Consider the following 14,124-nt stretch of genomic DNA (forward strand, 5'->3'; position numbering starts at 1 on the left):
GCAGGCCAGCCAGCAGGGTCCTGCGCCTACTCTCAGAATACATAACAAAGGTGAAAACAGAGCTATTGTGAGGTGGAAGAATTCTGATGCGGTGGCAGAGCTGAGTGTGCCATTTCATTTTGCAGGCGGGGATGGCCCTTTAAAATGTTTCCTTAAAAAAAAACACCACACACTTGCAAAAGTCTAGCACATCAGAGGAGATCTAGCTCAGAGTGTTCCCAGCTGTACTCATTTGGGACTTGAAGGGGAGGAATTATTATTCTTTGACGCAAGGCAGCAATCCTGAAAGGCACCCACCACCACCTGCAGTCTGAAGTGGTACTGTCCATTATGCCACCTCAGATCTCTTGTTACTTCTGCCTCTGCAGACCCAAAGCCTAATCTGCTGCTCTTGGGGAACAACGTGGGAGTGGGGCAGTTTACCCCTGTCTTGGTGCCAGCAAAAATGTTTTCCTTTTTCTTTTTCAAGTGGATAGCATCCAAGGTACTGTATTTCATTCCACTCCCTGGAGCAGAGGTTTCAGAGCAGAGGTACAACACACATAGACCCCCCCCCCATGGTAAAAGGTAAAGGGACCCCTGACTGTTAGGTCCAGTTGCGGACGACTCTGGGGTTGCAGCGCTCATCTCACCTTATTGGCCGAGGGAACCGGCATACAGCTTCCAGGTCATATGGCCAGCATTATTAAGCCGCTTCTGGCAAACCAGAGCAGCGCACGGAAACACCGTTTACCTTCCCACCGGAGCGGTACCTATTTATCTACTTGCACTTTGTGCTTTCGAACTGCTAGGTTGGCATCGCTTCTCGGCCTTTTGGCTAAGATCAAGTGACGAACTGCTAGGTTGGCAGGAGCAGGGACCGAGCAATGGGAGCTCACCTCGTTGCGGGGATTCGAACCGCCAACCTTCCAATCAGCAAGCCCTAGGCTCAGTGGTTTAGACCACAGCGCCAAATTTAGGGGATAGTATGGCAGTTTTCATTTCATAGTGGTCAGAGTGTCCGATTATTAGCTGGGAGACCAGGATTCAAATCCGCACTCGGCCGTGAAGCTCACCTTGGCCAGTCACTGACTCTCAGCCTAACCTACCTCACACGTTTGTTGTGGGGATTAAATCAGGGGTACAGCATGTATGCCACCTTGAGAAAAAGGTGGCATATATGATGGAGAACTACTTGAAAATGATTTACAGAAGGTATTTAACTCCGAGTAGACTTGCTAAGATGTACAGTATAAGACTGAATCAGATAAGTGCTGGAGATGCAATGGGGTTGAGGGTACATTCTTTCATATGTGGTGGACCTGTAAAAGGGTAAAAGAGTATTGGGAAATAATTTATAATGAATTGAAAAAAATGTTTCAAAGCACTTCCCAAAAAAACAATCAAACAACCAGAGTCTTTTTTTTTTTGGGGGGGGATAATTCAGACGGAAATTCCCAGGTGTCAAAAAAGGTTATTTATGTATGCCACTACTGCAGCCTGTGTTTTGTTAGCCCAAAAATGGGAAATGATCGAGGTCCCAACTAAAGAAGAATGGCAACTTAAACTGATGGAAAATGTGCAGCTTACAGACCTAACATATAGAATAAGGGAACAAGAAGAACATATGTTTAAAGAAGATTGGAAAATGTTTATTGAATATATGGGAGGAAATTGTGTACACTTGAAATCGTTGGCAGCATTAAGATAAATTCAACAGTGTAAATAAGTTTTGATGGATGTAATAATGGAATACTGAATAGTTTAGTAATTTATGTAAAATATGCAGGGATTTGTTATGCAAAATGAACCATGGAAAGAGAAGGGAAGTAAGTTACTGATACATTAAGGTTGTTTAAATGTATACTCTAAATTGTAAAACAGGAAATTTAATAAAAATTATATATAAAAAAGAGGAAAAGGTGGCATATAAATGCAATAACTAAATTAGGAAGTTTTGATCAAGAACCCTGCTTCCCTTTTGCTTCAGATTTCTTGAGGACTACGTACTTGCCTCAGACACATCCTGGGATGAAGCCTGTGACAATGTACGTTCAAGTTCATAAACAGGTTCCTAGTGAGGTAATCACAACACAGGGGGACAAATGTTAGGTTTTTAAGCTAAAGTAGATCTAAAAATTTATTTTTTGATATTTATACCCTGACTCCTGCCCCATTTGCGGCACCTTCAAAACAAAATTTAGTTGATTTATGTAGGCTTTCCCAAACTTAGGTCTCTAGCTGTTTTTGGACTACAAGTCCCATTGTCCCTAGCCAGCAGGTCCAGTGGTCAGGGATAATGGGAGCTGTAGTCCAAAAAACAGCTGGAGACCCAAGTTTTGGAAAACCCTGATAGGATGGTGGAAGGAGGCAGGAAATCTGACCATTTGGTTAGTTGCCTTAAGCAGCACATCAAAGGCTGAAGACCCTCTGGGACTACAATTTCCATCATCTGTGACCACCGGGTCTGATGGGAGTCCAGCAACAACTCGGATGATCTCAGCTTCCTCACCCCTGCTATGCAGGGGGCATCTTATTTATTTACTGCATAAAATTTATACACCGCTTGACTGCTAAAAAGTGCCTGGTGCAACCCAGCCAGATGGGCGGGTTACAAATACTGTCATCATCATCAAAACCCAACCCATCAAAGCGGGTTACAAAAAGATCGAGACACCCCAAAGAGAATTTTTTGGTGGCATGGCTTTCACGGACTCTCAAATGCCGTGATATATTTTTTTAACCCTTTACGTCCCTCGAGACTTTTGGTAGGAATCCCCCCCTTCCCGTTTTTCCTCCGGCCGGGCGCAACTGCAACTGGCCGCATTTACCCTCGGGTAAAAAAAGCGTGCCGAGGATCGCAGCCCTCTACGCGGGGCAAACAACAACAACAAAACATCTCCAAAACCTGCATTTCCCTCCTTTCATGCCAGCCTTTATTTCTCGAGCCGCGCGGACACCCCACGGGCGAGTCTCCCTCTTTCTATAAATGGATAGCATTGCGTTCCCTTCCCCCGGCGGCCTCCCCGCGCCTTCTCCGTCCGCCAGTGGGCGGGCTCGGCGCGCCGCTCTCGCTCCTGCCCTTCTTCTCCCGCCCGGCGCCGAAGAAGGCGGTCCGCGGGGCGCCGGGCTCCTCCTCGCGGGCGGCGCGTCCTGGCGGGGCGGGCGGGCAGGATTAGCTCATCTCGGCCGCGGAGAGGCAGCACAGCGGCGGCGGCAGCAGCAGCAGCCAGAGCGGCGGCCCCTCGGTAGCCTCGTCCTCCTTCCCGCCCGCCTCGTTGCGCGCTGCTTCCCGGCGCCCTCTCCTCGGGCGGCGGCTGTGCGCACACGGACCCGGGCGCGCAGCAGCTCGTCCCCCTCCAAGCCTCCGGCGTTTCCAACCCCGGCCGGCTCTATGGCTGTGTGCAATGGAGACGCCAAGGTCAGTGCCGCGGCGCCGGCGGCGGGAGGGACGGGGAGGCGAAGGGGGAAGAGCGAGCGAGGCAGGCGGGGAAGGGAGAGCGGCGCCGCCGCGGCCCCGCCGCCTTCCGCCGGCCCTGCCGGGCGAGCTTCCTCCGGGGGGCTTTGTGTGTGGTGGTGGCGGCGGCGGCGCGTCGTGCCGGAGGCGGGAGCCATCTGGGGCGAAGGGCGAGCCCGGCTCCCCGCGCGGCTTCCACCTCCTTCTAGGGTGGCCCCCCACCCAAGCAAAACACCCCCACGGAGCTTCGCCTCTTCAGGAAACGACACCCTTCTCCCTCTCCATTTGCGCGGCGTCCCCCTTTTGCTTCACGCCGGGCACATGGGGAGAAAAGGCGCGGGGGGGAGGGGAGGAAGAGGAAGGGAGGGTGGCTGGCACCCGCCTCCCCCAGCGCGGGCACCCGGGAAGGAAGGAGCTCGCCGAGCGCCCGGCCCCCGAAGTCCGTGGTAGTCCCTCCCCTTCCCCTCCAGGCACGTTCCCGCTGCCACTTGCCCCACATGGGCTGTTTTTGCTGCTGCGGCTGCTGCCTCCTTGCCTGGCAGAACGAGCCCCCCCCACTTTCTCTTTCTTTTCTTGCCCCCCACCCACACACCCCTATTACTGGTCAAAGGAAGGCAATCAGCTCCTATGCCACTGGCAGAGCGGGCTCGATTATTATTTTTTTTGGGGGGGGGAGGAGAGATAAAGAACTTTTGCCCAAGTCTGATTCTTTTCGAAAGACCTCTTCCCCCATAAGCTTAAGCAATGTCAGCTGCTTGTTATGGGGCAGTTACCCCTAGATGGGGATTTGTGTGTGGGGATTTGTTACCTGACCGAAACAGTGTTTAAGAAGTGTGGTGGGCTCAGCCAGGGTAAAATAATAATACTTTTTTTACTGCATCCGCGTACTTTTACAGTTGCCTGTAAGTTCTCGTAACGCCCTTAAAACTCTGCTTATGGGGATGGTCAAAGGCTTTGCACAACACACATACTCTCTCTCACACACTTACTTTTGAGTGCATGCTTGTCTGTAAAGTGTGTCTAACCCATCTGAGAAACTTTGAGAACAGGGACGTTTTGAAAGCATACTCATTTTGAAGTTTTAATACGGGTACAGTAAAAGTCTTGGAGGAATTGCTTGTTCCCTTCCCCGTTGAGCATGGGTTAGGGGTGGGGTGGAGACAACTTTCTGGGTTCACCTTTGGAAAACTTCCCTCGTATGACCAAATTGCTTCTGTGTTGTCTGATGGTTGTTCCCCAGGGCACCCCAGACTTAACTTGAAAGCAACACTTCCCCCCTTTTTGATACAGCAAATATGTTACAAGTCTGTGTCTCTCACACAACTCTGATTCCCAAATAAGAGTTTCCAGAACTTTGAAGCTCTGTATAGATGGGCAAAGCTAGATTTGATTCAAAAGCAATAAAGTTTATATTCTACCAAGCAGACCGAGGAATGATGCGCTGCAATATTAGGCTATTTCAGAGGATGCTAATGTGTACATTTAATAAATAATAAGCAGGAATTGTAGTTTATAAACATAAGTGGATTGGAATGGCTTATGTCTGTTGAGTCAGACCTCGTGGCCTTTTTTCCTGTTAGAGAAAACTTCATACATTTGATTTAGTAGCAGAGACGTTACTAGATTGGTAATATGCTACTGGATGGTGGGGGGAAATAGCCAAAATCCTGTTTGTCTAGACTGAATCAAATGGGCACAATCTCTTTCCTTTGGAATTCCCTTTTCTGGCTCTTCAAATAATCTGGAAAGGGGAGTGTAGCAAGTTTCCTTACACTGAATTAAACCATTGGTCCTGCTAGTTCAGTATTGCACACACCAGGTCTGCAGGATTTCAGACATGGGTCTCTCCCAGGCCTACCTGGGACTTTCTGCTTTCAAAGCAGATGCTCTACCACTGATCAAATGTTTCAGATTAAAGGCATTAATGGTATGGAAGAGACATCGTTTATTTCATAATTTATAAAGTGCCCAGAGAACGCCCAAGCAGTGTGCAGAAATAGAAATATAAAACCCATTGCTAAATGACCTGGTTCCAGCTCTACGGTCCTATGATTTTATGAAGACCAAGAAACATTAAAAGTAACAGAAATAAAATAAACTGGTTTGAGAAAGCACAGGAGAAAAGAAAACAGATTAAAAAACCAGCACAGTGTTGGAAGTTGCTTCACTTTTGAGGCAGTGTTGGAAGCTCAAGATGAATAAGACGTAGCTCAGTTGGTTAGTGCGTGGTGCTGACAACCTCCAAGGTTGCCGGTTTAATCCCATAAGGGAGAGCAGCATATTCCTGTATTGCAGGGGGTTGGAATAGATGATCCTTAGGTTCCCTTCCAACTCCATGATTCTATGATATACCTTGTTCTATGAGATAAGCTAGGTGCCAAATGGCTCCTTAAAGCGGGGTTACAGTTGGCAAAACGTCTAGTTGCTATTTGGGGGCAAGACAGTTCTAAAGTCTTAGATGGACAGACCGTGATTGATTCTCAGTTAAACATCTGGCTAGTTCAGATGGTAACCTTGAGCTAGGTTAAGAGCTTTGAGAACTTAAAGAGAAAAAGCAACTTGATCCAGGGACAGGCCACATAAATACTGGCCTATTCCGACCTCTCTTTCTTTTCCTGCTGCTCAGGCTGCACAGAAAAAGCATTTTGGTTCCAGAAATTCATTTTCTGACTGTGCAGATAAAATATAACAGATAGAATTCTACAGGATGGGGTGTTAATGTGTGAAAACAGCCCAGATCCAAGGATCCCCAGGCATGCATCTTCAGATGGTGGAGATATCAGGCACCATCCTGGTGCCCAGGCATTTTCACTTGGTCGCAAGTGGTCGAAAGCCAGGTGCAAAATGCAGCTGGCTAATTTCGAACACTGTTTTGAGACAAGAGAATACCAGAGAACTGGTGCAAAAACTTAAAGGACTTACCTGACTCCCAGCAAGCTTCACCACACTCTTAACAAAGGTGTTGCATGTTCTTGATAGATTACCCCAGTGAGCATTTGTTCCAGAGGCTGGCATTTCCTTCTTGTAAATGCCTTGCTTGCCTTTATAGACTTGCAGTATTCTGATCTGGTGGGTCATTTTGTATGGTAGAGAACAGTGGCTGCCTAGCTGATGTAACCCACCTAATTTTGCAAGGTGGGGGTGAATGAGTGAAATAAGCATGTATGAATAAGAGTGAGAGTGATGAGAATACGCAGCGCACAACCAGCTAACACCAACTGTGTCAACCGTAGCATTTTTATTGGACATGTTCTTAGTAATTCTGCTGTTTTCTCATTTCTCCGCAGAAGATTTGGCTACTTTTTCTTTGCACTTCCAGTTCTTAAGTGTATACAGGTCGCAACACAAAAAACTTTTGCGGCCTGAGCTGTGAAAGTGTTCAGTTTTCAGAAAGTTTTCCCAGACTATGAACCTGTTATATTAGTAGATTTCTCTCCAGTCTCTTCATAAGGAAGCTTTGAACTCCTTGTTGCACAAATCTTCTGACGATTTTTGCCTTTGTTTCAGCCTGATTCTGTGCAGGGTTTTGTGAGCCCATTGAAGTCAATGGGGTTTGTGTAACTCACTTTGTACAGGAATGCAGCCTGCCCTCCCTTTTAAAAACATGCATGTGTATAACATTTTAGAAAGCTTGTTTGCTGTTAGCTGCATATGCCTGGTAATACTGGAGTTTTCTAAATGCTTTCTGGCAGGAGGAACGATGAGCAAGGTGTTCTCTATGGCATCTTTTATAAGGCTGCTGTGTTCACTGACACTGACTAGGGTTATCCAGTTAGAATGCTAGGGGACTGTCCCCCTTCTTTCAAAACTTTTCTAGGGGGTATGTCTTTCTAGATGGTTTCAGGTAGCAGTTTAGCTTTCTCCATGATGCCTCCACAGTTTCTTCTTTGTGGCTATGGAAAGTGGGTACCCATGTGGTATATAATATAGCCGTTCCCTAGCCTGGTACCTAACAGATGCTGTCAGACTACAACTTCCAACATCTGGGACCATTAGTGATGCTGGCTGTGACTGGAGCTGGAATCACAACAGTACCTGTGAGGGTCACAGTTCCTCATCCCTGTCATAACACCCAAATCACAAACTCAGTGGCAGTTCTGGTGCCAGTTTGACATGGCTACAAGCCCTAGCATCCTTGAGCACTGACCATGCTGCCTAAGGCTGACAGGAGCTGCAGTCCAAGAGATCTGGAGGGTACCAGATTGGGGAAGCCTTGTATAATGTGTGCAGATGAAGACAGACTGTCTTCTCCCCCTCCCTTGTGTTAGGGAAACTGAATTATCCTTGATCAGCTGTAGTTTCCTGGGAGTCTGTGCTCATAGGTGGGTGAGTGGGTACTGCTGCTCTTTTTGGGGAACTTGAACGTTATGATTTTGTCAGACTGAGCCCCCACCCCCTTTCCACATTCATCTTTGAATCAATTTCCCAATTACTTCCTCTTGCCAGTTCCACGCTGGGGACGTTTGTTATGACCAAGCCTTGTCAGGTACGAGGTTTGACAACTAACAGTCATCGTGATAAGTTAAACACATAGCTGTCACTAGGGAAAGTATAAGAAATATTCTCCACACGATGTAACCAGTGGATTTGCCTTGTAAAAAGTGAATGTGGCAGATGGGCTGTGGGAAGATGCATTAGATACAGAGAACTGCTCCTGTATGGATGACCTTCCATGTCCACTGCTAAGTTTCTCAACTTAGAAACAAAAGGGCAGGGGGAGAATTTTGTATGAACATTGGCATCTGTGAACTCAGAAGAGCTCTCTGAATTGAGATGAGTGAGCATATGTGTCAAGCATGTCGAACGGACTTCATTTAATGCTGGGAATCTGTTTGCCTTAAATTGTTAATTATCCCTAAGTATGCTGATTCTGAGAATGTTGTGGTCGGAAGGTCCAAATCAATCTTTAGCTGATCTTCAGAGCCCTGTGGTTGATATTATGTAGAAATTGCACTTTTTACTTGGGATTTCGTGTCTGCCTCTGCCGCAGCAAAAGCTTTTTTAACATCACCTGGTCAAATGGCATTTAAATTTACTTGTGATACTCATTTTTCAGTGCAAAATAATCTTGGATGGTGGTGAATATGATAATTCCCATCCATCCTTCTCTGTAAGTACCTAGGGTGGATTACAGAGATGTAAAAATGCAACATTGAAACCAGTTAAAACAATATAGAATCAGAAGACGAAGCTGGGTCCTAATATATATATATCTTAGGTGTCAAAAAGCCAGAGTAAAGGAAGCCTATGATGAAAACTGTACAATGAAGGCACCAGATGTGCCTTTCTGGGGAGGAAATTCCACAGTATAGGGGCAAGGTAAGGCGTATAGATTTGATTTATATTTATTTGATGCCTTTATTTCCCTTCTTTCCCAGCTACTTACATAGCTAGTTAGCATGCACATGCCACACATTCCACCCACCCACCAGTAATGTCAATGACTTTTGCTACACCAGTCCTGGTGTTTTGAGTGTTTTGACATTAGAGCAAAGAAGGGGTTCCTTTTGCAGGGTAGGCTAGTATAGGATTGGGCTCTCATCTTTGTTTCAATTTCATGATCTCTAGAACTTGCACAGGAAACAGCCAGTAAAGCAAATCATGAGATGACTTAAAAAAAATATTTCATCATGTAATTGGTTTGTTTGGTTGATCAGTCACAGATAACTGCAGACTTCTCATGAATGAGATGATTTATTTCAGCGCGGACGCTTGTGATTTGAATTAATCTACACAATCTGATATCTTGAAAAGGGAAGAAAAGGGCCTATTGTAATTTTATTCTGACCTCCCTTGTCTCCCGTCACAGCCTTCTTTCCTGAATGAAGTTTTTCAATTCAAATGTTCTTAGCTTGTTAATGATTTCCCTTTTATCTAATTTCAGTTGTATTCGAAACTATGTGCCATGTAGAATCCTACTATTGCAGCTACTGACCACAGTACTCTGCATTCACTTAGAGGGAATCCACATGATGGTATTATGACAGGGGTCAGCAAACTTTTTCCGCAGGGGGCCGGTCCACTGTCCCTCAGACCTTGTGGAGGGCCGGACTATCTTATCTATCTACCTACCTATCTATTGCTATGCACACTGCAAGGGGGACAAGTAGTCCTCCTCCTCACCCACCCCAGCCCCAGCCACCTTCTTGGTTTGCTGCCTGCCTCATTCGCCAAAGGGCTGGCGGTGTTGGCGTGAAATGGGCATCTTCCCCGCCTAGAGAAAGAAGGCGCTGTGCTTACTTTCCCAGGGGCTGCCGCCACCATCCCCACCACTGCTGCTGCTTCTCTGGGTAGGCAGAGTGAGCTTGTCCACTTCAATCTCTGGCCCACAGGAGCATCAGGGTGGCGGTGGAAGAGGCTGAGCGGCGGTGGCTCTGCCAATCAAACCAGGTATGGCATTTGATTGGCAGAGATGCCCCTGCACTGCGGTAAACTAGGCGCGGCGTTTGATTGGAAGAGCCGCCGCTGCTTGGCCTCTTCCTCCCATTGCCATCGCTGAGAATCTCGGCTTTGTGGCCTGGGCCAAATTTAGGACCCAGGTGGGTCTGATCCTGCCCAGGGTCGTAGTTTGCCGACCCCTGTATTATGACATGACTTAACCATTCGCCGTTCAACCAGCCTGAGCAATAGGCAACTTTCCTTACTCCAGTGCATGGCAATTACAACCCATGGTATTGACATCCTGAAAGCAGTTTGCCTTTATGAGACTTAAAAGTTTTGTTCCTTTGTTCTCCCTCCATGGACAATGGGCCTTTTCTGTGGTGGCTCCCTGTTTGTGGAATGCTCTCCCCATGAAAGCTCGCCTGGTGCCTTCATTACATATCCTTGGGCAAACACATTCCTCTTCAGCCAGACCTTCTATGGCCTTTTCAACTGTGTGTGGCCGGGGGGTGCGTATTATTTTGATTGTTGTTACATTATTAATTTTTGTGTTTTTATACTGTAAACCACCTTGCGATTCCTAGATGAAATTTAATAAATAAATAAATAATAACCCTTAATTGCAGGGGAGAACCTCTGGCTCACATACCTAATTAGGCCTGCCAGGCCTCAGAGATTGGCCCACCAGGCAGTTTTTGGTAAACTGTAGCCACCATCCTGGGCCTGACATCATACAGTACAGTCTATGACATCAAGCACAGGAATGTTCAAGCTGAGACTTTAACCTTCAAGCCAGGGGTACAGAGGAAGGTGGAGAATTGGGAGAGCACTCAAGTGTGCTTCCACATTTAAAAAAAATATATAATAATTCCATAATTCTCATCTCCTTAATGGCTAGGTGAAAAGTGGCACTTAATGGCAGGACAGCAGGGATTTCCTTTCTCTAATAATTCAGTGGCAAAAAAATCTAGTTAAAGTTTGGTCATGTGCCCCCAGTTGATATAACACTGGTGTTCTGTCGTGGCTCACTTTACATTTTGTCAGTCTCATAATTGTGGCAAAGAGATAAGGTATACTCCTTGGTCTCTCCTCCTCCTCCTCCTCCTCCTCTTGTGTGTGTGTTTACAGCAATTCTGTACAACCCATTAAAAAGTTCTCTGGGCAGTTCACAAATAAAAGTTGAAACAACAAAGTATAAAAATAGAGCCCTTGCTAAAATTGAACCCTAGCCATAGTTTGTTTTATCCCGAATCTGAATTCAGTGGCTTCAGACTTCAAAGTTTAGAACTACCTATGTTAGAGTTCAGTTTGGTTAAGTTGTGGTGTTAACCATAGTTAGCATGCAAGAGGACGGTAAAAGGTAAAGGACCCCTGGATGGTTAAGTGCAGTCAAAGGTGACTATGGGGTGTGGCGCTCATCTCACTTTCAGGCCGAGGAAGCTGGCGTTTGTCCACAGACAGCTTTCCAGGTCATGTGGCCAGCATGACTAAACTGCTTCTGGCACAACGGAACATCATGACGGAAGCCAGAGCTCACGGAAATGCCATTTACCTTCCTGCCACAGTGGTACCTATTTATCTACTTGCACTGGCATGTTTTTGAACTGCTAGGTGGGCAGGAGCTGGGACAGAGCAATGAGAGTGTGGATTTGAACCGCCGACCTTCTGATCGGCAAGCGGTTTAGACCATAGTGCCACCCATGTCCCGTGCAAGAGAGAGACCACAAGTGGGGAAGGAGGAAAATAGAAGGGAGAACGGAGAGGAAATAAAAGTTTCTGGAATATTGTCAGCCACCTAGTGCTACTTTACTAGGGGAAAGGAATGTAAACGGAAGTAGAAAAACAAGCTTTGCCCAATGCATCCCCCTGAAATGTTCCATTTGTGCTTGTATGGCAGAAGAACCTTTTGTATTTTGTTTTGAAAACAGATGTAGTACATAAACACTGCAAACCTCTAAACCCCGAGGATATTGCTATATTTAATCCTCTGTTACTTTTGCATTTGGCAGTTATAGTCACACACACACACGTTACAAGATTGCCTTAACACCCAGTCGAAATCTGTAATCTTGTATCCAGTTGCACTCTTATAAAATCAAATTGATTAGAGTGAGATGCATGCGGCACATGACTGGCTGCAGTATTTTAACGTGGTACCCATTCCGTACCTCTTCCTTAAGAGCATGCATGGAATGATGCATAGCAGCCTTGATTTCTTAAATCAAGAATGATTGCTTATTCACAAATGACATACAAGGCTCCCTGATTCCATGGACATTAGGACTTGAACCAGGGTTGCTGGAACCAGGCTGGGACCTAAGTCTGGTGAGTTTAGGTCTTTAGGTAACATGAAACCTCTGGGTTGTAGAGGCCTAGTATAAAAATACTTGTGTCTGTGCCTGGCCAACAGAACAGTACCTTCTCCAGCTCCAGCTCCTAATTTGGGGGGTTTTTTCTTGCCCAAGTTCATGCACACCTGAGCCATAAACAGTGTTCAAAATTAGCCAGGTGCCAGACTCGTTTTGCGACTGTTGCAGGTCCAGTTGCGACCACGCGGAGATTTCCGCATGATTGGCTGGCGACTGGGGAAAGCAAAATGTCATTTAGAGAAGGATCTGAAATATTTTCCTTGAAATAGTTTTATTCTGGATTGTTTTATCTGATGTTTTGATGTGCTGTAAAATGCTTTGAGATTTGGTCTTTAAAATATAAAGCTATATAGAAATGGAATGAATCTTCTTCTTCATCAACATCATCCCCCCATTGGGGGTGGGAACGGTGCCTAGGCATTCCATTGTGGCAGCCTATGCGCCAAGGAGAAAATGCTTAATTTTGCACAGTATAAAGGAAATGTTCTGTCTTTGAGTTTTCTTCTGATTGTGGTCAGACTCTTAACTTAAAAAAATTACTAAAGTGTGTGTCAGGGCTGCGCGAAATCTGGTTTTCAACATTGTAATATATCACCAGCTAAATATTGTGTTACACTGATATATCACAATGTCTGAAATATGGATGGAGCTATGTAGAGGCATTGGCTGGCTTCACAGTTTTCCCCGCATCCTGATTTTTGCCAGTGACTGCTTTTGCGATTTGCTGCCCACTGCATGGAGCAGAGGACAGCTCAGCCAGAAGAGTTAACAGGGGCTTCAGGAATTGAGAGAAGCATTGACTGGCTTCACGGTTTCCCCCTCATTGTGGTTTTTGCATAGCACACACACATGTCATGATTCGTGATATATTGCCAGGTCAGAAATGATGAAACTGATATCACAGTATGGACTTCAAACCAGTTTTGAAGCCCTAATGCATAGGTCATTCCAGTTCATACTGTGAAGGAGAGTAATATGGTATGGGCAGACCTATTTGTATGCAAGTAGCCCCATTTATTCCCTTCGTGAGTGCAATTCATTTATTTATATCCATCTATCAGTCGCTTCCCTTGAAATACCTCAAAGCAGTTTCACAATAAAAACAATCGCACAATTTCACATACACACATGCCGTATTTTTTGCTCTATAAGACTCACTTTTTCCCTCCTAAAAAGTAAGGGGGAATGTGTGTGCGTCTTATGGAGCGAATGCAGGCTGCGCAGCTATCCCAGAAGCCAGAACAGCAAGAGGGATTGCTGCTTTCACTGCACAGCGATCCCTCTTCCTGTTCTGGCTTCTGAGATTCAGAATATTTTTTTCTTGTTTTCCTCCTCCAAAAACTATAGGTGTGTCTTGTGGTCTGGTGCGTCTTATAGAGCGAAAAATACGGTATATATACAATTATAAACAATTTCACATCCTATACCACCTGAATCTCTAAGCTACGCTTCCAGATACATCCGCAAAGTTTGCTAGAATCCGCATTTTATTAGCCCATCTGTCTCTGCAGCTAGTAATTTATTGTGACACATCCTTAGCCTGATTAGGGATGCAGTCTCATCTCATTTCTAAAATCTTCCCATCCTGTTCACCTGAAAGTAGTACATTTTTGCTCAAGCTGAGTGGCTGTTACAAGCCTCCTCTTGGGTGACCCTCTCGCATAAAAGTGTTGCCAATTACTAGATGCTGCTTCTAGCAGAAGCAATGGCAAAAAGGAAGGATGGGTTAGAGCCCTAGGAAGGGGTGCAAAATGACCAACATTGCATCTATATTCATTAATAAATAGTATCTGTTAAACTTGACTAACGCAACGTGTTTCCCCTAAATTTTCTATTTATTGCATATAATACTACAGTCTGGGGTTGTTGTTGTTTTTTTAAAAAAACAAAACACCATGCATTCTTAATTATTCCAAGAGACTTCCCAAAGCAAGAGCT

General features: G+C 45.7%; 1 protein-coding gene across 2 annotated transcripts in view; it reads left to right on the forward strand.

Annotated features, from left to right (window-relative positions):
* The first annotated feature begins 339 nt into the window (after nt 1–339).
* Nucleotides 340–14,124, forward strand: part of GMPS (guanine monophosphate synthase) — a 44,154-nt gene continuing 30,369 nt past the window's right edge. Inside the window, exon 1 of one of the 2 annotated variants that reach the window (XM_083504055.1) lies at nt 340–484. In XM_083504055.1, the coding sequence (XP_083360181.1) occupies nt 446–484 (39 nt within the window). In that variant the 5' untranslated portion in view covers nt 340–445. Of the gene's footprint in view, nt 485–2,953; nt 3,401–14,124 lie in introns of those variants that run through there. The other variant, XM_083504054.1, reaches the window with a different exon arrangement.

The sequence above is a fragment of the Podarcis liolepis genome (assembly GCF_965112155.1).
Source record: "Podarcis liolepis genome assembly, chromosome: 5".
Classification (NCBI taxonomy): domain Eukaryota; kingdom Metazoa; phylum Chordata; class Lepidosauria; order Squamata; family Lacertidae; genus Podarcis; species Podarcis liolepis.